The 24,511-nt window shown below is 46.4% G+C and overlaps 1 protein-coding gene across 3 annotated transcripts in view; it reads left to right on the top strand.

Annotated features, from left to right (window-relative positions):
- The window catches only part of Ttc12 (tetratricopeptide repeat domain 12), a 47,477-nt gene extending 23,900 nt beyond the window's left edge, over nt 1-23,577 (top strand). For all 3 annotated transcript variants that reach the window (XM_006243004.5, XM_006243005.5, NM_001004246.2), the window contains 15 exons: nt 1,293-1,364; nt 2,706-2,766; nt 3,283-3,471; nt 4,571-4,640; nt 5,510-5,598; nt 7,994-8,162; nt 13,914-14,006; nt 15,341-15,401; nt 16,004-16,141; nt 16,585-16,683; nt 17,115-17,183; nt 18,579-18,680; nt 19,854-19,953; nt 21,386-21,611; nt 23,419-23,577. In XM_006243004.5, the coding sequence (XP_006243066.1) occupies nt 1,293-1,364; nt 2,706-2,766; nt 3,283-3,471; nt 4,571-4,640; nt 5,510-5,598; nt 7,994-8,162; nt 13,914-14,006; nt 15,341-15,401; nt 16,004-16,141; nt 16,585-16,683; nt 17,115-17,183; nt 18,579-18,680; nt 19,854-19,953; nt 21,386-21,611; nt 23,419-23,494 (1,614 nt within the window). In that variant the 3' untranslated portion in view covers nt 23,495-23,577. The remainder of the gene's footprint in view (nt 1-1,292; nt 1,365-2,705; nt 2,767-3,282; nt 3,472-4,570; nt 4,641-5,509; nt 5,599-7,993; nt 8,163-13,913; nt 14,007-15,340; nt 15,402-16,003; nt 16,142-16,584; nt 16,684-17,114; nt 17,184-18,578; nt 18,681-19,853; nt 19,954-21,385; nt 21,612-23,418) is intronic.
- Nucleotides 23,578-24,511: the final 934 nt, after the last annotated feature.

Below are 24,511 nucleotides of genomic sequence, written 5' to 3'. Positions count from 1 at the left end.
GAACACTTATGAGGAGGAGGAGCAGGCAGAGTCAGGGCCCTTCTGTGAGTGGTATGGCCTTAGCTAACCCTTAACCCTTCCCTTTTGTAGGGGGCATCCATCTAGAGCCTTAAGTCATACTAATGGAGACTCCTGTTCGTTCTGTATGGTCCAACTTTCTGATTTAGATGAGCGAGTTTATTAAACACGTAGCAAGACAATATATAAAAAAAAAAAAAAGGAGAGGGAGAAAGAGCATGGGCAGGGAAGGGGAGGGAGAGAGAGCCCGTGAGACCCAGAGTTCTCAAAGACAGTCCCAGGTAGGACACAGTGTTTGGTAAAAGAACAAATAGCGTCAGGTAGAGTTTACATCATCAAACCAGGTACTTGGAATGTCCTGCAGAAACAGACTGGGGAAGTTGAGGCAGTCAGCTGAAGTTCCTTGTTGAGCTCCCTTTCCACAGAGAAGCTTCCCAAGGCTCAACTCCTGCCTCTCTTTCCACCATAGGCACTCTCAGATCAGGTAGTGAGGAGTAAGCTGTTCTCAAGGGCACAGTGTTCTTGCTCTTGGGCTGTTTCGCTGTTCTTTTCCCCCTAGCTCAGAGTTAGGAAGGCCAGCCCATTCCCAGACTTAGAGAACACTTTGTGACTGACAAACATACTTTTGTCTGAAATGGAGTGAGAAACAACCTACTTCAAGACCCAGATTCCTTCTCGGAGAGCTCAAAGAACACGTGACAACTGAGTGATACAACGTGCACTACACCAGTGATTATGTTATGGCTTATTTTCAAGAAGGGACTTATTGCCCACTAAGACATGCTAGTAACCATGGTTGTCTTTCCCGAGAGTTTTGCCTGCTAATGAACAAGTAGCCCTCAAACTTAGCTGCAGAGTTATATCACCCAAAAAGCTGAAACTATCTGTCTGGACCTCATTTAGACAGTAACTTAATTGGCCCAGGGACAGCCAGGCCCAGATACATGTGAGCCTTCTAAGTGATTCTAACATGCAGCCAATGCCGAGGACTCTTCTAGACTTAGGGCCTTGCTTTACTTCTTGAGCAAGTCTCTCCTTGAAAGTGAGAACTGGCGGTATCACTAATTTGGAAGAGAGCTCACCCATGTGTGCAGGTTCCTTGCAGGCAGCAATTAGCTTGGTCACAAATGCACAGAAACGTCTTAATTGTCAACTCTGGTAGCTATCCTGAGAACCAAAGCGCTGGCCTCCTTCTGTTCACTAAGCAGGCAGGGCAGCGCCTAATGACTTCAGATCTGAAACATCTGACTGATCAAGCATTCTCTTTTCCACAGTGTGATGAAAATTGCACAAAGGCCTATTTCCACATGGGGAAGGCCCACTTGGCTCTGAAGAACTACAGCAAGGTAAGCTCTTAGCTTGGCAATAAGTTGGCTAGATGTTCATCCACCATTTAGGGTGTTCTGAAGTTCTCAGACAATACAGTTGGGAAGTCTGGGGCAGCCCCACCAGCTGTAGGAGTCATGTCAGAGAATCCTCTACTAGTGCTGGTTCAACTTCCTTGGAGAAAAGACACGAACAACAAGAAAACAAAATCCACTCATAATCTCATTACTCCAAACGTATGTGCATACACATCACAACATGTCATGGCTAATCACAGTGTCGGTGATGGTGAGGGGGATAGTCGGTGGCAGGATCACAGACACCAAGCCAGTCTCTCCTAGATTGGATATGGGACTAAGGACATACTGGGCTCAGCATACCTATGTCCAACCTGGAGTCATGTTCTTTTTAAAATGTGATCTTTGTATTGTGTTCAATCTCTATTTGTTATTGTGTGAGTTCACGAGTGTGATGTGGGGGAGGGGCGGAGAGCACATGTGATGCTGCAGAGGTCAGAGGACAACGCCAGAGTCATTTCCCACCATGTCGTGGATTCCAGGCTTGGGTGACGTGGTAGGCTATCCATCCCTCCAGCCCTCTTCTAGCCATCCTTGCCCTGATTTCTAGAAGATTCCTCATCAACCTTGAAGATAAGAGTGTTTATTTCCTTAGGACTTCTTTTCACTAGGAGAGCGGTTGGGTGTTCTCTCAGGATTTCATATACATGTCTTGAGCGATACAATCTTTGCCCCCAAATATCCCTGAATTAGTCGTTCTTTCTCTAGAATTTTTCTCTCTAATCTTACCCCCTCAGTAAGAGCCCACTCTCAAATTCTTTAACTGAGTCTGATGCAGCCAGTGATTGGAGTCTTCACTAACTGCTCTCGTAGCCTGTATCTCTAACCCAGGGTGTTCTAGTCTCCTATTCCTGGGTCTCAATCAACAGCCTCCAGCCTCCAGTACTGCTTATTTCCAGACTCCCCTGGGCATAGCTGATGGGTTCTTAGAGCAAATATCAAATCTAAGTTTAGCATATACATTGTGCTTATTCTAACCTCCGGCAGACATGATCCATGAAAAAAAAAAAAAATCCAAGGCTGGGTAGTTCTCATTACAGTTTGTATTTAACAAACAAGATTCAAAAGTGAATTTTGAAAACAGTATCTGCAGTGTCGCAGAACCTGAGAAGTCCAAACAAAAATATCAAAAGCTCACCTCTCTCCCTGACTGCCTCTGTGCTGCAAGTAGGGGGAGGATAGGAAGAGATAATGAAGGAACCAAGCCCTGGGGTGCCCAGTGTCTGCCCTATGATCACAGTACCCTCCCCCATCACCTCAAAAGGTCTTCTTTCTATTTTCCAGTCTAAAGAGTGTTATCAGAAGATCGGAGAGATAAACCCCAAGCTGAAGGCACAGGTGAAAGGTGAGAAGGTCCCTGCCTGCCGCTAAGATCCGTCAGAATCTGGTTTGCCTTTGTGCTCCACTGGGATGCCCTCCCTGCCTTCTCTGCCCTGGTCAAGGCCACACACAGCCTTGCCTTTCCTGCACAGCCCAGCCCTCTGTGTTAGCAGGCCTGCTCCGCTCAGCCTCCCTCTCTGCTGTGTTCGGACTCATTTCTTTCTTCCTTGCCACCTTCCAATATATTTCTAGAATGCCCCAAACTTCTAAATGTTTTAGGCTCTGTTTAGATCTTGCATTACTTCTAAACAGTCCCTTCCTGAAGGAGAGTCAGAATTATTATTATTTTGGTCTATACTTCACATCCTTGAAAGGAAGAAAGGAAGGGGGTGGGCAAGAGCAAGAGAGAGAGACAGAGAGAGAGAGAGAGAGAGAGAGAGAGAGAGAGAGAGAGAGAGAGAGGCAGAAGAGAGGAATCTCTTAAGCTTCTGTTAATTGTTAGAGTGCTGTTCGTTTCGATTTTCCCTGCTTGTTTTGCTAGAACACCTAAATCAAGTAACTCTTCGAGAAAAAGCAGATCTCCAAGAGAAGAAAGCCCGGGAATCTCTAGATTCAGGAAAGAACACAGCCATGACAACCAGAAATCTCCTGGAGACCCTATCCAAGCCCGGCCAGACACCCTTGTTCTATGCAGGAGGCATTGAGATTCTGACAGAAATGATGACTGACTGTAAGTTAGATACGAGTGGGGTTGAGGAGCATTGTCAGTGTGAAGGCATGGGGTCCAGGGATCTGGCTTTGTGACACAAAAATCCCCTCTTATAAATACTGATGGAAAAACTACTCTAATATAGGTGCCTACCTCCACCTGTGCCCTCCTCAGGGGATGCGCTGACTCGGTACTCAGGCAGGAAGCACCACACATACAGCACAAGGCACACACATGTGCCGCTGCTCCACATGTGCCTATATTGCATGCTCAAACCACATGGTGTATCTATTAATATTCATATTTATACCCATATTGTTATATGAATATATATTTGAATTATTTATATTATATGACTTCATATAATATATTATTTGAGAAATATATGAGAATACTTTTCAAACATCATACTTATACTCATAAATATAAATATTGACTACTTCGGTGTACCTAATCTATAAACTTTTGGCACATCTTGCTTACATCCTCACATCCACTCTGACATACCATGCACACACCCTAAGCCATGTAGAAGCAGATAAACTATATACACTTTATGATAAACTATAGAAATCACCCCAGCTGTACTTAGCAGCTGCTTGGAACAAGAATATAGTTTCAGAGGAAACATCTCAGTCTCCTAATGAGATCATGCCATTCTGTAACCAGTTCCTGCAAACACTGATGACAGGGATCAAACAACTTTGATTACCCAGTGACAGGACATTGTCTCTACAAATGGATGGAGCCTCTGGTCCCTCTTCAGTATAGAACAGAGGTGGCCCAGATTGCCCCCTGAGCGGTTTCTTAGAAACCGTAAGTTCTTCTCCAGAGCCCAGAAACAGCTTCACAATAAATATATAGTGTCAGATGACTTCCCAGTTCCTTTCAGAGATTAAGCAGCTCTCTAAAGACTTTGGAGTAATGAATCAAGAGGCCCACATTTTCTGAGCACTTCTTCTGAATGCAACACACTGAGTGACCAATGGCCATTACATTTCTCTGAGTGCGCAAGTCCAGCCATTCCCACTAGGATCTTGTGATGGGCTTGGCCTCGCTGCAGCTAAATGCCAACCTGGTGGGGAAGGACTCTGACTTGGTTCTTGTGGCTTTGTTTCAGGCACAGAGCGAACACTGTTCAGAACATATGGTGGATTCAGCATCATCAATGACCATGAGGTCATTAAAAGGTAGGGATCTTTGGAAAAAGCCAGATGCCTATCAAGGAGAAGACATGTGAAAACGGATATTGACCACACAGGCAAGGCCTTACTCTGTGTCCTTGTTCCTCAGGCCATGGGGTGAACCCTGAAAGAGCACATGTGAACCCCTTGAGCTCAGAGCCTTTTGAACCATGTTGTAGCTGACAGAGTGAGCCTGTCCCACAAGCGCTCTCTGTGCTTCCCAGTGAGACAAACACAGGCCCCGCTGGTTCCCCAGCAGCATCTCCAAGAATCTCCTGTGTTACTTTTCTCGTTTTGGAATTTACTGGTTATTTAAGGAAGCAGAAGCAGCTGCATCCTGCCTGATTTTATTTAGAACTTAATGTAAAACAAGGCCTACATGGTAGGAGGTGAGGCACTGAGTTGGTCCAGGAGGCTTAGGATCCTAACGTGTGTTGGATGTTTGTGTGTTCACTCATCACGGATGGCCCCTAGCTGTCTACCCTCATCTACACATCCATCCCTGCTTTTTCAATCCTTGGCTGTTGACCTGGAACTTTGGAATCGGTGATGGGCAGCCTCTTGGTTCTGGTGACCTGTGGATATTCCTTTTTTGAGGGGGTAGGTCTCACTACGTAGTCCTGGATGGCCACTCTTTCTCTATGCAGACCACACTGGTCTAGAACCCACAGAGATCTACCTATCTCCACCTGAGTATGAGAAATTAAAGGTGTGTGCCACCAAGTCCAGCTTGGATGTGCGTTAAAAAAACAAACAAACAAACAAACAAACAAACAACCTTCCCTTAAATCTCCCTCTGGTGAGTCTGGTGTAGACCCCAGTGAAAAGAAAGCAAAACAACTCCCAGGTCCACAGTCCTCTCCCTGTCTCTTCAGGTGCCTCTTCTTAGCAGGGAAAGATGCAGTTGAGGAGATTGTCTGCGTATCTGTTCTAAAGCTCTGGCAAGAAGTGTGCATTGACAACGGTAAGCCTGGCTCCTCACCCTGGATTGTTAGTTGTGTGTGACAGAAATGAAAACTGCATGGTCCACCATGGTAGTTCTCCCCAAAAGTCGGGACCAGGAGGATTGGTATCTACACTTCCTTGCCTTTCCCTTCCAAAAAGTACATGGCTCAAAAGCAAATTCTGTATTGAGTTCATTCCCCAGCCACCATCTCCTCCTGCCTCTCCTCCTTCTCATTGTCCTCTTCCCCTCCCTCCTCCTCCTCTGACTCAGACACTGGAGTGGAGGGTGGGCAAGATCACTGTCAGCTTAATGAGTGCGTGCCCGCAGGGTCTCTGCCTGCTCTGCAGACTCATGACTTCTGCTCATGTCACGAGCAATGCGGATGGATAGTTTCCTTTTTCATCTGTTTAAAGATACTTGGTTTTGCTGACCACAGCAGCCCTCGAAGCATCTGGAGATATATGACTACCAGCCGGCCTCTGGACACTGACGAGCTTCTGTCACTGAAATAGGAAAAGGCCAGAGGGATTTTATTTTGTCAACTCTGACCTTGCTTCATACAGCACCCTCCAGAGTTTATTAAGTCCTTGTATAATCTTTCTTAGTCACCTTTTTGGCTTCTGAGTATATCAAGATTTTAAGTTATTTCCTTAATGTCTAAAAAAAATGTTTCATTAGAATGGGGTTGATCTTGAGATGGGAAACACGAGAAATGAGAACCGTGACAGGGTAGAGCCTGCAAGCAGTGAGTGTGTGCATGGGGCCAGCCAAGTATGAGGAAGCAAGCTCCACTCTGTTAGTAGGTTAGAGGACTGAGAATTTAATGTAGGCTGTAGACACCTCGCTTATCAGGAAGCCCAATTACTGCAAAGGATCAGTAGGTAAAGCCAAGCACCAATGTTTGATTCTCAGAACCCAAATTAACAACAGAAAAACCCAAAATAGGTGTGGTAGCATGCTGGGAATGTAGAGACAGGTAGATCCCCAGGGCTCTAAGGTCAGCCAGACTGGCCTATTCAGTGATTTCCAGGTCAGTGAGACCCATAAAGAGAGAGAGAGAGAAAGGGGGAGAGGAAGGAAAGAAAGAAGATAAGAAAAAGACAGGGATAGAGGGAGGTAAAGAGAAGAGGAGAAAAGATTTAAATGAAGCCTAGGGATGACATGTGAGGTGTCCTTTGGCCTACACACACACACACACACACACACACACACACACACACACACACACACACACACAGACATACTCAAACTAAACCAAACCAAAATAAAACAAATTCCAAGATTTCTAAAGGAAGGTGAAGAACACTGTTTTCTCTCTGTAAATCAGACACAATAGCCCAGATACTTTTGCTTTTGTAAACCTTGAAGTTATGTTGTTTTAATATCTGAAAAATATTTTCACCTGGGGTATGCATATGCTGTGTGTCAAGCTCATGGAATCTTGACATGCCCAACTCAGTAAACACAAAGCCATTTTTAAAGAAGCCAAAGAATGTACAAAAGCAAAGCATGAAAATATATCAATGGTATATTGTTGGTCAGGGAAAAAAGTCAATTACCAGCCCACCCACAATGACATACCTCCTCTAACAAGGCCACACCTCCAAATCCTTCCCAAACAGTTCTACCAACTGAGGACCAAGCATTCAAATTATATTAGCCTATCAGGAGAGGGCACTCACATTCAAATCCCCACATTTTGGGCATCATTACCTCCCCAAATCCAAGCAACCAAAGCTTTAACACAGCAACCTTTGAGTATTATTTCAGATTCAGACCATGACATCATCCTCCAGTGTGCTCTACTGCATTTCATTACTTATTCTCATACTCCTGCCTATGTTCTGTCTGCCCTCACATGCCTGCTCAGAACACAAAGCAGGCAAAATTCAGTGTCATTGGGTTTCAATGTTAGTACTCTCGAAAGAGCTCACTGTCAAGGATGGGGAACACTGCTCACATGATATCGTAGTTTCTTAGGAAGAAGAAAAACAGTTGCTCAGGCCAGTTTCTGGAGGTGCTCTGGTGCCTGGTTAAGCCAAATGCTTTTCCTTTATACCATTCCATGTTCCTCCACTGAGAAAGCTTTTATAATAATGATAACAGTGTAGCTAGTCTAAGAGAGCCAGTCTCTGTCAGCACCATCAGGCAGTGGCTCGCTGAATTCTCATAAAAACTCTTGACAGGTGGGGGTCATTGTCAAGCCGAGGACCTGAGAAGTTAGTTATCAGCAAAGGTCTTCACTCTGCTTATTCAGACACAGAATGTTGACCCTGGAGTCCAGTTCTTATGGGTAACATTATCCTGCATGGCAAGTGTGTTAAAATCCAGCCACTCTGTAGGGTGGTGGGTGACAGAACTGACTTAAATGCCATCATGGCACCTTGAGGCCACTAACACCTCTGTCCTGCAGAGGAGAACCAGCGCCTGCTTTTGTCCCACCCTGATATGGCCAAGCTGCTGCCTTCCTTCATGGACTCCAGAATCCTGGTGATTCAACAGCAGAGCCTGGCCCTACTGCTGCAGCTCACCCAGACGGATAATGGCCGGAACCAAGTGATCAAGCACCTTGACATGACCCGGTGAGCCTTTGTTGGTGGGATCTTCCTTATGACCCTGAGGTCACCACTAAGTAGACAAAGTCAAGCTGCCCATTCCTCCTCCTGTCCCTGGTGTCTAGTTGCCATCAGATTGTCATGAGCCTTCACAAAAGACTACAAAAGGAGCCTTTGAGGGGAGCCCTATCAGGAAGGTTCTCAGACCAGCTCCTGAGTGAGATCAGAACCATGCCCAGGTTCAGTTCTGCACAGAGACCAGCGAACCTGCCAGAGGTAGCGTTCCCATAGGCAGTCAAAGAACCCAGCCTGGAAACGACCACTTGCTTCTTCCTCATTGTTAGACTCAGGCCCAGCCCTACCCTGTCCCTCCCCTTGCTTTTTGTCTGTTCTTCTCTTTGATGCAGTAGTGGTGGTTTGTCTTCGCGTCCTTCAGACATTTCTGAAAAGATAGAGCATGCCGGAGGCAGGTGTAAACGTGTACCTGAGTGCACTTGTGTGTCAAGGTGCACGTTGATATGCATGTCTGTAGAGGTCAGAGGTCAACCTCAGGCGTTGTTCCTCAGGAGCCATTCACCTTGTTTGTCAAGATATGTCACTGTCATTAGGACCAGGAATCCCTGTTTATGCAAGACAGGCCAGCTAATAACCCCCAGTGATCCGTCTCTGCCTCCCCAGTGCGGGGATCACAAGTGTGTGCCACCATGATCCATTTCTGTGGGGTGCTGCATATCCTCAGGTTTGTATACCAAGCACTGTTACTGACTGAGCTCTCTCTCAGCCCCTATTTATTTATTTATTTATTTATTTATTTATTTTATTTTATTTAATTTACACTGTTCACTTGTTTTCTGGTTATAAATTTGACCATATGAAATTGACGTACCATTTTTTTTTGTTTTTAGTTTTTGTTTGTTTTTTAGATCAGAAAAGTTGAATGTCAGCTATTTCATATGGTCTAAACTGGTAGAAATAGCATTTACTGTGGCCTGCTTTGCAAACATTTCAGACATGACTTAGGAACAAACATTAATCTGCCAGATTTCTTCACTGCCATCTCACTTTATCTCCTGTGATCACAGAGTTCATGTTGCTACCCTCTTCACAGAGTAGGCAGGAGAAGCCACACCAAGTAACAAGGCTACATCGTCCAGCTGTCCCCTGGTTCTTGCCCATTGGAGCCCAGTCCCCACTCTCAATCCTTTGTATGAAAAAGAGCCAGATCTCCCTGGACCAGGCTGAGTCCCTCTCACCTGTCCATCTGGTGAGGAATTCATTGTGTGCCAAGGACAGGGTGGCCTCCTTCTCCCTGCTCCTGTTCTGTCATAGCCACAGAGCCTTCCAGAAAAGGCCTGGGCAACCCTGAAGCTCCACCCACCGGGTGGGTTACTAGTAAAGGTCTCCAAGGCATAGTGGGCATTTCAGGTGACTCTGCAGCCATCAACTCAATCCCTTCATCACCTGTGATTTTCTCTGAAACCATCTTTTGTCTCTGAGCAGCAATAGCTGTCTTCTTATGACTTTTGCCCTAAATTACCTGAATTGCCACAGTCTCAACCTGAACTTGTCCAGTGTCCTGGATGTCAGTGGGGGTTGTGGCTCACCTTGGTCCATACAGTCTTGAGTACTCTCATATCAGCAGGGAGACCTCAGTTCATTGCTTTTAGCACCAGTAGTCTTAGTCTTCAGATAAGTGGGAAGGAGGTATAGTTTGTTCTCTGAGGTTGTTTGAAGCAGGACAAAGCATTGCACACCTCATAGAGGCATGAAGGTCACCTTCCTCCCAAGATGTTATGAACTAGCCAGAACAGGTCTCCCACTTTGTAGAAAACACTGGGGTTTAAAATTCACACAGTCTGGAGCTTCATCCTCCTAAGTGTTTTCATCCATTTTCGGCCTGCGAGAGGTACATTGTCTTGTCTCTACTGCACACTTGGAATGGCACTTAAGAGAGATGGTGCAGAACTGGAGAGATGATTTGGCAGCTAAGAGCATGCACTACTCTTACAGGGGACATGAGTTCAGTTCTCAGCACCTATATTGAGCAGTTCACCATAACTCTAGCTGCAGATCTGTTGCCTTCTCTGGCCTTTAAGAGAACCATTTATATTTATATAAATATAAATTCTTTTTATTTTAAGATAATTGTGATAGGTTGGGCATACGGCTTTATGGTAGAGCCTTTGCCTGGTACATGTTAGGGTTCAGTCCTCAGCACACTACCCTCTGCCCTCCAAAAACAAACAAACAAACAAAGGTGTGTCTAGTCAGTTTGGATCTTTTTTCTCCTGCCTTATGCAAACAATTTGAGTAAAAGGAGCTTAAGTGAAACAGAGTCTGGCCTGTCTTGCCCACTTTTCTTTAAAATAAAAGACTAAACACATCAACAATAACATGGAGATGCCAAGGCCAAGATTGTGGTCCTTCTGCTTCCCTTTCCTTACCCCTGGGTGGGATGCCAAGCCTCATGTCCGTATTTTCTCACAGCTTAGCTCCCACTGGATCTGCTCTTTTCATTAAGAAAAGCCACTGCTTACTTCTGTTGGGAAGACTTGTGTCCTGGACTACCCAGGGACATTGTGCAGGCTTCTGTAGCAGAGTCAGGCAAATCGGGAGGGGGACATGGTGACTGTGAGGCTGGCCAGCTACCAACTGCTACCACAGTAAAGAACCACTGGATATCCCTACCTGACACTTGGCATGAACCTAATAATGCTTTAATGATCATTTTTCTCTCTAGGGTAGATTGTTGAGTCTTAAACAGGGACAGTAGTGGAAAGGTGGGTTCCATGAGCCCATTCTCTGAACTGTGGTTCATCCACTGAGACAACAGTCTGTCAAGAGAGCAGAAAAAAGTGCCTCAGAACAAGACGAGGTGAAAAGGGACACACTGTCCTCTGTAGGTAATGAGAGAAGTTAGGAGAAGTATTTAGTCATGGGTTAGGAAGCTTGTTGTTTACGTCTCCTAAGGCTAAACCAGAATGACCTTGACCATGGCTGTCCTTGGATGACCCTGACTGTGGTCTGTCCTTGATGCTATTCAAGTTCATCAGCATTCATCATCAAGACCAAGAACACAGAGCTAAATTGGTGGAGGAGGAATTTGGACCAATTCCAAAGCAAATTATTTCTGAAGGATAAGCACTAGCATACACTCCTGAGGAAGTCAAGGATTTGCAGGAGCTTGGGGACAACTGAGCTTCAGACATCATATAGCCCCACCCCATCAAGTATGGGTGTCCCTCTGATGAGCCCAACCCAGCCTATACATGCTCCCCTCTGGGGAAGGGCCAGCATTTTCGATGTCTCCATTAGATTTGGCCCAGGCAATAGGACAGCTCAACAAACAAGAGGTCTTCCCAGCCAGTTAGGGTGTGAATCACCCCTTGACCCCCAGGTAACCCATCTACTACCAGAGCTATCATGACAATGTTGCCTATCCCATGTACTATCCCATGACTCTCTGCCCCAAGGCCAGCCCAGAATATGAAGGGTCTAAAGAGAACATCAAATCCTGCCTCTTCCCAGCATTATGGGCCCCTCACTAGGCTTTTCTAGTATAAGCATTCAATTTCCTCTACCAATCCTCGGGGGATTCAGCCCTTCCCAGAACAATTTGCTAAACAGATTCTATACCTTAAAAGTAGGCACCTGCTGTACTCTCACATATCTTTTCCTGTCACTTCACTGCCCTTAAGCATCTGGTCCTTTTGATCAGAGCCTTCTCAAACTTCATACCAGAACTGTCGATATCACCGATCCTGTCTCTCCCCTCCATCATAGCTTTTCCTTCTTGGATTCCTGTACTAACTAACCCCTCCCCCTTGTGCCATCATCCAAGCCAGGGGCTCCAGGATCCTATGCTTGCTCTTTTCTTGTCTGTGACTTTAAAAGGTAGTGTCTATGTCTTAAAGATTAGGGTAACAACATACTTCTGTTGCTAGATCCTGCCTCCTTGTCTCTGAAGAGTATAACAAATAAAATGTGGTTCTTTGGGGCCTGTCTCTTTCACCTGAATTTTCTGTTTTAGCATAGAACGTCTAACTATCCAGCTGCTAAGCCAGAATCTAGAGTTGACTTTTACCACCCTCATCGTACTCCTTGTCAGTCCTTATTCATTATTCTCCTGGGTCACCCTAGCCGTTCTCTTCCACTCCTCATCATTCCCTCTCAGTCTTTGTTATACCTCCTGTTTAATAGTACCTCTCATCCTGCCACTGCCTCAGCCTGGTCCCATGACCTTTATTGCCAGGACAACCACACATCTCCCTGGTGAGGTTCTCTGTCCCTCCCTGTGTCCTACCTCCTCTAATCTGACCTCCATTAAATCAGCAAAAAGATGTTTCTAAAATGCATACTGGTTCAGTTTCATGCTTAAAATTCTAAAGTGACTCTCCATTGCCCTCAAGACTAACTCATGAGAGACACCTGGGGCCTGGTTAAAGCGCAATCTTCCAGAGATTTGGGGCTTAAGTAGTAGTCTGCGCACCACCCTACCCCAGCACTACCACCAGGAAGTCATCCATCACATGGGAGTAAGTGGTCCTTGGGGGTTAAACCCAAAGTTTGTAGAAGACTCTAGAAGGCCCGTCATGAAATGAGCTCTGTCTAGTTCTCTCACCTCCCCACACCCTACTCTCCTCTTGCAAAGCACTAATGGTAGAGAGCTGATAGGTGTCCCAAAGATGCCTCCTGGTCTGAGATACCTCAGGGTGTTCTGTCTGATGTGCCCTGTTTCCTTGTGCCCGGTACTGGCCTGTAAGCTCCCTAATGCCAGAACAGTGCCTCGTTTTATCTTTGTGGTCCTAGAACCAACCTCACGGCCTGTACAGTAGCCAGTGGCAGTTTAGCCCACCTGGATGAATGAGTGCATGACAATAAGCACCAGTGTTCTCTGAAGATGCAACTTAGACAACACACATTGTTGAAGCCCTTTCATCTCTATCCCCCCAACACACCCTGCTAGAGAGACTCTGAGGCCTTAGCAGGAATCTATTCTAGCACATTCCTAATGCTTTCCGTCACGGTTTGTACATGTGTCGCTGTAGACCAGGAGCTAGGGGCTAAGCACTGCACGCAGCATGCCACAGATGCTCAGTTTGCTGGAGGGGACTCAGCACTTTGAGGTCTGGTGTGCTGACAGTAAGTCTTCTTCGGGCACCTTGGGGTTATGTGGCTTTTTCTGTTTTCTGTCATCTGAACTGGACTGTTCGCTCAGACTCTGTTTACAAACAGCACAAAACCCTTGAATCTAACCTGTATGAATCCGTAACCAAAGTGAGCCTCCCAACTCTGCTCCTCACCTACAGTCTCCAGCTCTCGGTAGAGGACTCTAATGCTATTAAATCCATCTGCTATATTCAGCAGCCTGTCAAGTTCTTGTTAAATATTTATTCCATCATCTGTCTTATTAGGGGGCCTCCCACTTTAGTTATGAGTAGATTAGGAAGTGTGCCATTTAGATGTCGTCCAAGTTAATAAACTCAATGGAGACACAGCCGTAGGGCAGAACACCAGAAACGTCTTCCAAGCTGGTGTCTGATTAATTAGTGAACTTAGATTAAAATTGTTTATCCACCTGGGGATTTACATGGAGTGCTGGAGTCATCCCGGAAGGTGTCTATGGGTCCTGGGTAGGCATGGGGGATCCATCCTTTCAACTTTTCCTTCCCAGATGCTGAGGCTGGGCTGGGCTCCTTACAAGGGCACCTTATTGGAGATGCTGAGGGTCAGAAGACATTCCATTCTGAGTTTTGTGTTTTTAACGGCTCTTTGCAGACTGTGTGAAGCATTGCTGTCGTTTCTTGACTTCTCAGATAAGAAGGCCAATACGGCCATCGGACTTTTCACAGATTTGGCTCTAGAAGAAAGGTAATTGTTTTGTTTGTATAAACTGACAGTTCTTCCGCCTGTGTTAAGTTGTGTGGTCTTTGAAAAATGGCAGCATCTACAGAGACGAGACTAATCTCCACACGAGCGTTACAGGATTGGCTGAGTAAGGAGACTGTTCCCATCCACTCTCATCCCAGTCTCTCCTGGTGGAGGGAGACCCAAGCCTCTGTGAGTTTGGAAGCCATAACACACAGTTACCCCTTGGTCCTATTAATTCTGCATCTGTGAGTTTAATCAACCTCTGATCAAGAGTACTTCTAAAGTTGCTTCAGTACCAAACATGGACGGACACTTTTCCTGATCATTCCCTAACAATGCATATGGTGGGTATTCACATAACACTTACATTGCTTCAGTACCACGACTACCAATGATGAGAGATGGCTCAAATCTCCCTGGAGGTTATACATAGATTATATGCAAATACCATGCCATTTTATGAAGGGACGTGAGCATCTCCACAGCCCCTTATTCCTAGGTCCCTGGGGCAACCTCAGACAGACTCTGGGGAGGATGACTACTGAAAACACTACTTCTTGCAATAGGCACGTCAGCTGTGTCTCAGGGAAGCTTCCTGCCACTTGGGCAGCACCTGGCCTGGTGCCATGGTAACTGGTGGCAAACCTGTATTGAATGACTGAGTGAGCAAGCAGAGGAGGAAGGGCAAAGGTCGCCCCCTCTTGGGTCGCCAGTGATACTGAGCAGATATCTCTTCCTGCCTTGGGTTTTGCTTTTAGCTGCTGGGGAGGCAATGGTAAAATCCTAGATTTTGGAATAGTTAAAAATTCTTAAGTAATTTCTCATAAGCATTTAAAATATTCAGTGCACACATTGTGAGTCTTGCCTGGAAATGGCTGTGGAAGAGAGAGATACCATGCCCACAGGTAGGCCAGCTGGGGGAGGCTGGGAGCATGGCATGTGGCGCTGTGTGTCTGGGCCTTCCCTGAGGCCGTGACCAGTGAACATCCCTGAGGCTGTGATGAGTGAACTTGCGTTCACAGTTTCCCACTTGCACTGGGCACACCAAAGGGATGCTGTCACCTCAACAGAGCTGTGGGATTCCAGCAACTTCACTGGACAAGAGTCGTTATGTGAGACCTATTGTCTGATATCAAAGATGATTCTCTAAGCTTAGAAAAATGAGTCACATGACAGACCCAGTGACTTTTAACTTTAGGCACACAGAATGAGTTGTAAATGCGTACCATAAGTCACACGGACCCTGTAGCTCTCTGAGGTATCACCTGAGATGCCAGTCTCATGGCATAGTTTGTGTCATTTTGAAATTATCCTGGCTTATGTTCTCTCAACAGATTCCAAGTGTGGTTCCATGCCAACCTTCCAGATGTCCTCCCTGCTCTCACGGGTGCTCTGGTGAGCAAACCCCCAGGTCTCTCCTCTGTCAGATCCTTCTTCCAGGACAGGGCTGTTGAGGCACAATTAACGACCCAGCACCCTTGTTGTCTCTCAGCTTGATTACTCATTTATTCACAGCTGGAATTTACACAGTTCAGTTGTTAAAACAACTACAAATAGAAGTGGCTATGGACAGTGGACAGTGTAGGGAAACACTGCATGTGGATTGCATCTTACTTGACAGTAGGGAGAGAGCTGCTCTCCATCAGAGTCCTCCTAGCACAAAGTAGTGTCTTCAGGACAGAGTATGGCTTTGTCCCCTGGGTGGAAATCACCTCCATCAAGACAAGTGTAGCATTGCTAGGGATGGAGCTAGGGCTCTCCCTGGAGAGCATGCTATGTCTGTTGAACAATGAAAAGTTCAGGAGACCCTGGAGGAACATTACCATATCTCAACGTTTAGAAGCTGGTTGGTGGAGAAGCCAAATGTATGACTCCAACCTGTTACCAGGGTGATTTCATTGCCTAGCTCCTAGCCTTTTGGTGAATGAGGGATATTTCTAGAAAATCCTTTGACATTGTTTATCTGCTGTCTGAGACATCTCTGAATTTACTTGTAGAAACGAGAGCCCAAGTTAACCAGCCCCTCGGCCCTCTGCCAGTGCATTGCTCTGATGGGAAACATCAGTGCTGAGCCTACTGCCAGAAGACACATGCTAGCCTATGAAGAGTTTGGGGATGCCTGCTTGGACCTCCTGGTATCACAGCCTTTCTATTCAAAGTTGGTCTCCTGTACTCTTGTGGGGCGCTGGCTTCTAACAGTAATTCTGTTTCTAGGGCCCCACTGGCTTATTCCCACTATATCCATAGTTTGGTGGGATGGTGACCTCCAAAGTATTCTAGATCAAGTTTCTCTGACCTAGGGAGATTTGGAGGCTTTTCTGATAGAGTTGACCACCCACTTCCATGGCCCAGATTTCAGTGCAAACTCAGGGCCTGCTAAGCCAGAATGCCATAGCCAAGGTACCCAAGTTACTGCTCCTAAGTTAATGCCAATTCCTAGAGCTGGTATCTGTTCTTCTACCACTGGGAAGTCCATGATATTAACAATATAGGGGGTATGGGTGTCTCAAGTCACTCATCTAAGGAAAGACAATACCATGAAAATCTGCAAGGCAGCAAGATGATATTTTATTTCCAGGTCAAGTGTGAGGAGGACATGGACCTGTACAGAGAGGTCACCTATACTCTCTTAGGACTCATCATGAACTTGTGTCTTGAGGTCCCCTTCCTCTCCGAGGTAAAATGACACACTCCTTGGCTCCCTGGGATGGACTACCCATATCAAGTTGCTTGATACGTTCATATATTCATAAGGTGACCAGAAGCATGTGACCCTGAACATTAGCAGCTTGGAAAGATGGGAAGGATGAAGGAATATGCTGTCACTTTGCTGAGGGCAAGAGTCACTCTCATGTTCATTAGAAAGCTCTCCACATGCACAAAATATGTTGAGCCTATCGGGCTGTATTTAAAGAGTCAAATAAGATATACTTTGCTAGTCCAGAACTAGAGGAGACAGATATGGAAGCAATAAAATAAACCTTTGTGGATATGCACATGGGTGCTGTGGTCCCTAGAGAGTGGCTCAGTTTGATTGCTTGAAAAATACTCTACGGGGGATTTTAACTCTCAGGGTTTTAAAGTCTTTCCGCTATCCCATGTTTGTAGTCGTGGGCAATGAAGATAAGCCGGAAGTGCCTGTCTCTACTGAACAGCCAGGATGGAGGAATCTTAACAGTAAGTTTCTCCCAAAACTAGTGTCCTAGTAGTTTCCATGTCCAAACTTTGCCTTTAATCTGAGAGCATTTGGTGACCCCTACACATGTGAGCCTTGTAGTGTCCAGGAACCCAAATTCTGAATCTCTTAACCACGCAGGCTGGACTTTAATGAGCTGATGCAGTGCAGCCTGCCTCATGTATACTATTTCAAGAGATCCCTTGGAGACGTATGCTAGAATGACTTTTTGAATTCTGCTTCTGACACTTGGCCATGAAAACAAAGATGGTTCTGTGGTTAGGACAGTGGATGTGAAGAAGTTAACATGATTCAGGAGGCCGTTGGCCATCACTCTAGGATGCACTCTTCACCTACTTCATCAGTGCAGGACCTAACACCTAACCAGACAAGGTGACATCCAGGACAGGTATCAGAAAGCAATCCTTTAAGACCTACAGGCAGAGGGGTTGGCTCGAGACCTTCTCATGCTGTCCTCTGACCTGTCATCCACCTGAGCATTGTGGCACATGCACACAAACATAAACATACACACACACACACACACATTCACATATACACACACACATTCACATATACACACACACATACACACATATGCACATTCACACTCATATACACACTCACACACACTCACATACACACACGTACACAAACTCATACACTCATACACACACACTCATATACACACACATTCACATGTACATATACTCACACACACATATAGACACACACTCACATACATACAGAGACACACACACATATACACACATTCATATACACAGTCATACACACATACACACATACATATACTCACACACATACATACACTCACACACACATTCACATGTCTACTCACATACTCTTACACACAAACACATATTCTCACTCATTCACAGACACATCCCAATAATTATAATTCCAAAATATTTTAAATGGAATAAAAACTGGGAAATAAAGCAAATGAAATCTCCCAGAAAGTCAAACCAGAAGACAGAGCTAGGGAAAGATAAAAATAAATGAAAATTGAAAACTCCACAGGTCGATCCTGGAAGTGGAGCATCCTCAGATGAGGACCCTGCTGATACTGAGGTCTAGGAGGCACCCAGAAAGGACTGACTCTCAGGGTTGAGCCCTGTGTAAAGCTAAACTACACTGGGCCTCTGTGCCAGGGGGCATCATTTGCAGCCCTTTGAGCTGTCTGCCTGTCAGGTTTATTATAAAAGAACTATGTTCACTATGTGTTCTTTGCCCATTATATCATTTAAAAATTGAGGAGTAAATTTTGCTTCCAATACTAATGATTACTTTTGCTTGCAAAACTCCCACTCATTAACTTTGAAAGTCACCAGCGTTTCTGGATGGGGTGTCTAAGCAACCTCTTTGTGTCCCCTCAGAGAGCGGCGGGTGTTCTGAGCCGGACCCTTTCCTCCTCTCAGACCATTGTGGAGGAGGCCCTGACAGCAGGAGTGGTCAAGAAAATGATTAAATTCCTGAAGGTAAAGTAACGGCATTGCTCACCCCTTTTTAACTGTCCCGAGATCACCTGGTCAACTCAGAGGGCAGGAGGAAGGTGCGGCTGTGTGGTTAACATGACAAGATGTCATCTCTGCCTGAATAGAGAGCCGAGTGTCCACCTCGACAGTGCCCGAGCAGTGACAAAGCAGTGAATGAATAAGCAAATTGTTCTCCGGCAACAGTGGTAAAAACTGCTTGCCCTCCAAATCTAGCACGAAACGGGCAGCCTCTGTCCTTGAACAAAGTGCATTGAACAGCTTTTGGCAAGGTCCCTTAATGTAATTATTTTGTTCGTGGATTCCTGATTCCTTCTGTCCTTATCTGGAGTGGACCAGTTGTAACTCCATTTGTGTCCCTTGGAGGCTGCAGAGTTGTCATGTGACCAGAGGATGTTGGGATTTCCCACACAAAGAGGGTGCAACGAATCCAAGTGAGGAGCTGGAGTCACCTGGAATTATCAGGGTGCTGCGTCTAGATCCCGCCCATGGGCTGTAAGGCCCAATCACTCATTTACTGTTGCAGCAGAACAAATCCTTGGACTAAGTGGGGCAGGAAGCAAGCTCCATGCTGAGGAAGATGCTGCCAGGCCCGGGTAGATGACACAGGGGCAGGATAAAGGTCTCAGTCAAGACTGACACCTGATCAGTGTCTGCCGTGATCCCTACAGTTTTGGCATGACGCCAGAGACTGCTAGATGCATCCATACATGTACACATACATCCTAAAGACCTGGATATTATGGGATATGATTGCATAATTGCTACCTCTTATAATGATCTCAGTTGGTGAGATCTTCTTCACAGAGATTGTCAACCCTTATTCTCCCAAGCCAAAGGACGGGAGGTGGGGGTTGGCATTTGCTTCCTTTTGGGAAAACATCAGCTACTGAACAGCATCACTGGGGTCTGAGCCAATCTCTAATAAGGCCTTTCAGTGGTGTCAGGTGTAAGGCGACAGACCTATGTCCTACTCTGGGCCTGGGCTAGGTGGACAGGTGGGTACAGTGACCCTCCATCCTTGCTCACCTATGAAGCGCCATCTAATCCCCTTACAGACGCCACAGCGGCCACTGGCACTGTTATGACCACTGAGGTATCCAGGCAAGAATGGTTAGACCCTTGACCTTGCTTTTCTGATTTTGTTCTGAAACCCAGACGGGAGGCCCGACTGCATCACGTTATGCCATGAAGACACTGGCTGTCTGCACAAACAGCTACCACGCAGCTCGAGAAGAAGTAATGAGACTTGATAAAAGTGAGTGACGGTTTCATTATGGGAGCCCGGGCCTCTGAGGGGGATCCATCCTGGGAGCTGCAGTGAGAACGGAGACTGAGGAGGGGGGAGAGATCTGGGCAGCACCACTGGCTCCCTTGTGTTTACACAACAGGATGTCAGTTCACCTCCCATCACGGTGTCTCAAGTGTCTTACTGGCCTTTGGTCTGTGCTTCAGGAAAATGCCAGGCAGCTCAAAGATCACAGGGCAGAAGCTGGACAACATCCCCCACCCCCAAAGCTAACCTGGAATTGTTTCTATAGTGATGCTGGGACTGGCCTAGCATGGGCTCTCCCCCTTCTTGGATGGAGAGGGAAACAAAGCACCTTCAACCATAAAAGAACAAAGAGAATTTCGGCACTGAGGCCAACTTAATTCATTCAGATCGCTTTATAAAGTTATCCTGAGGAGTGTTGGATATCACTCCATTCATGAGATAGAGGTGAAGGCTGTAGAGTTATTACCATGTGGCTAAAGAATGCTCTAATTTTCCCACAATCTACCTTAAATCCTAAATCCACTGCAGCTATTCATGGGAGGGAGGGTCGGAAACAGAGCAGGGGAAGATTTCTAAATGTTCTCCACACCTCCTTCTCACACACTAACTGACTGGGTGGGGCCCACAGAGGGCAAGGACCTTCCATCCGGAAAGATGCAAGCCTTTCTGTCAGGCTGGCAGCATCAGGTGATGTAGAGTCGGGAGAGGGGTCTTGAAACAAACTTTTCTGACACTCAAAACCATTTTAAAGACAAAGTCTCTGTCTTAGGGCTTCATTACTGTGAAGGGACACCATGACCACAGCAACTCTTACAAAGGAAAACATGTAACTGGGCTGGTTTACAGTTCAGAGATTTAGTCCATTGTGACGGCAGGAAACAGCAGGGTGCAGGCAGACATGGTGCCGGAGAAGGAGCTGAGGCCACAGAAAGGGACTGTGTACCATACTGGGTGAAGCTTGAGCATAGGAGACCCCGAAGTCCACCCCTACAGCGACACATTTCCTCCAACCATGCCACAACTTCTCCAACAAGGCCACACCTTCTAATAATGCCACCTCCTATGGGCCAAGCATTCACACACGAGAGTCTATGGGGCCCATTCCTAATCAAACCACCACCTTCTCAGATGTAGCTCTCGTTGATCTATATATAACTTGTTATGTAGATCAGACTGGCCTCAAATTCACACAAATCAACCTGTCCCTGCCTCCCGAGTACAGGAATTAAACCATCATGTCCGGCTACACAAAGTAACTTATACCACGGTACAAAGTGACAGGAAGAGAGCACAGATTCTCCAAAGTTTCTGGAGAAGTTTGCCCCACCCCCACCCCTTCATCCTCCCATGACCTCGCGTCAGCCTCTTCGACTTGTTGGTTGGAATTTCTCCCTTGGCCCATGTTTCCTTGCAGAGTTCAATGTTTTGATGACACTGCTTGCCTCAGAGGATGAAGTTGTGGTGGGCAATGCAGCCCTCTGCCTTGGCAACTGTATGGAAGTGCCCAGTGCAGCCTCTTCCTTGCTGAAGACAGACATCATGAGGGTGCTGTTGAAGCTGGCAGGCGGCGACTCACAGGAGACGGCTGTCCAGCTGAATGCAGGCATCGCTCTGGGGAAGCTGTGCACTGCTGAGCCCAGGTCTGTGGTCACCACTGAGCCAGGCCACCCAAGTGGTGGTCACGTCTCGGAAAGAGTGGGGCAAGCCAAGCACTGTGGGAGGAGCCCCAGGGAGGTACCTGCTGACTTATGTGCAGGTCTCTCTGGGTCTCTCCATGAGCTGTGTCTCTGGAGGAAGGGTCTCTTGGTAGGAGGGACCACAACCTCCAGCCTGAGAAAGAAAATGCCTGTGACAGGGTTGGGTCCCATGCATATGGTCACTGTCCTGTCATCCCATCCCCTTTCAACCAACCCCATCTTACTTTCTTCTTTCTCTCACACCTCCCGTCCCATCTCTTTTTCTCTCTCTATTATTGAACTTCTTGTCACTTTGACAAAAATGTCCATTTAAGAAAGACTATTTTGGCTGATGGTCTCAGGGGCTTCAGCCTCTGGTTATGTGTGTCTTTGGACCTGTGGCATGGAACCCATGGCAGATGCATGACACAGAGGGGAGCCATTCACATCATGGTGACCAAGAAGCCAAGAAAGACACAAGAAGGGACAGATTGGATCCCAACTCCCTTTTGAGAACACCCTAGTGACCTAAATTCCTCCTATTAGATCGAGCTTACTAAAGCTTCTGTCACCTTCTGACAGTGCATAGACTGGGACCAAGGCCTCAGAATATGGACCTTTGAAGGACATTTATGGGAGCCACCATGTGGTTGCTGGGAATTAAAGACCTCGTGGCCTCTGAAAGAGCAGCCAGCACTCTTAACTGCTGAGCTATCTCTCCAGCCCTTAATATCCAATCTGTAATACACATTGTCTCTGCCTCTCTGTATACCTCTGCCCCTCCCCCTCTCTCCCTTCCTCCCTCCCTTACCCCTCTCTTTCCCCATCTCTATTTCTTTATATCTGTCTCCCCTACCTCTCTCTCCCATCCTCCCTTCCTCCCTCTCTTCATTCTTTTCTTTCTTCACTAGTTGGCCTAGAATTTGCTTTATAGCTCAGGTTGATCGCAATCTCCCTGCCTCTGCCTCACCAAAAACTGAGGTTATGGTTACGTACCACTATGCTTAGTGTTGTCTCATTTTTATCTCCACTTTTCTGGACCAGACTTCTATTTTTTTACTGATTGATTGACTTGGCTCTGAGCAAATGGAGGACTACTGAGTGCTGGTACCAGTCTCCTACTGGAGAGACAAGGCTGCAGAACAGCCAGCAAGCCAGACCCAGAGGCTTGGTCTTGAACTCTATTCATTGGTTCAAATTTACCTTTGCTTCCTGTCCTGGGCCTGCTATAACTTTAATCACCCCATGGTTTCGGGGTATTTTCACGTAGCTGTGCCATGATCCATTGCATAGAAGTAGGGAGACCCTGAGGATGGGGTTGAATATGACTTCTGCCTTATCGCTGCACACCTCCGTTTCCTCCCTTGGAAAATGAGAAGGCTGGTCTGGGTGACACTGAAAACCCTTTCAAGTTCTCTCTGATTGATCAAGTGGAAGAAAAAAGATAAAAACCCTTCTTCTCCAAAAAGGGAAACCCATTAGCTGGGATGAGTTCAAAGTGGCATCCTGCTGGGGTGGGATGGAGGGGCTTCCTAAGAACGAAGCTTCATCTGACCGGCTGTCACACCTGACACTGAGTATTCCCAGTATTTTGCAGGTTCCCCTAGAGCCTAACTTACTCTCTTTGATCTTTAGGGCTTTCCAGTGCCACCATCACTTCCCTTCCCCTTGAGTGATCTGGCCCATGCTCGTGGCCAGCATCCATCTGCAGAAGGTAGCTGCGAGATGTGACATATATTAACCTGGACTTTTGCATCCTGACTTACTGCAGGTTCGCTGTCCAACTGCAAGAGCTTCATGGGATACAAATACTCAACTCTACAATGAAACACTTGAATGATTCTTGAAAGACACAGTGAGCACACACAACTCTGGGTCAAAGGGGTCACTGCTCTACTAATAAATTCTTTTTAAATGTTTAGCTCCAAAATTTGTTGTCTGCTGGGTTTTCACTGGGAAGGAGAGAGCAGGTGGCTACCACAGTGGAGACTGTTGTGGCCTACTCTAGCATCCATCTCTCAGTTCTCTGACCTGCTCCTTTGTTTTCTGTTGAGACTGGAAAACGGCCAAACAAAAGCCTCATTTCCTAGGCACCCTTGCAGCAACACCACTAGATGAGAACTCGATCCTGAGGGAACCATCAACAGTATTTAGCAGTGTCACCTCAGCACCTGCCTGCAGTTCTCAGCCCTTTAAGAAACTGATGGTAGGTAGCACCAGGGTGGCAGCAGCTACCTGAATCCCAGCTGCATCCCTGGCATGTGCTTTTGAACCCAGTGGGTTGTGTGGTAATGGGTGGCTTCGCTGACAAGGGAGTTCTTTCTAGCTTTGGGTCTGGGGGGGTCAGCATTAGCATCTGGCTGTGTTTTTACAAGTGCCCCTGTGTTAGGTGTAAACTGTTTCTGGACTTACAGTGCCAGGACACAGGCATTTATTTACAGAAACCCAAATCATGTACATTTATGTCCCCAACCCACCCCACACTCCTGCTTAGCCCATTCTTAAAGGCATTGATTCTTTCCCATTGCCCAAAGCCAGGAACACCGAGGACTCCCAAATGAAAGGTTTAATAAATAACAGTTCTCTGGCTTCTCAGTTCAATTGTTGATCAAATCATTTCAGGGAAGGGGGCAGGATCTGCATTTGTATAGTGACACATAGGAAACACCAAACCAAAGCTCCCAAGAGGGGCGCCCCTACTTCCTGCCTGCTGTGTTGCTTTGTGGGTTGCTTAACCTCTCTGAGCTTTTCTACTCCATCAGGAAAACAGAATAATATATATCCAACCTACCTATGCTGTGACAGTTATATGAGATCTAGAATGTTTCCCCCAAAGACCCCTGAGTTAAAGGATTGGTCCCCAG

The sequence above is a fragment of the Rattus norvegicus genome, chromosome 8, assembly GCF_036323735.1.
Source record: "Rattus norvegicus strain BN/NHsdMcwi chromosome 8, GRCr8, whole genome shotgun sequence".
Taxonomy (NCBI): Eukaryota; Metazoa; Chordata; class Mammalia; order Rodentia; family Muridae; genus Rattus; species Rattus norvegicus.
Note: the sequence above shows the minus strand (reverse complement) of the source record. Positions and strands in the feature narration are given on the sequence as shown.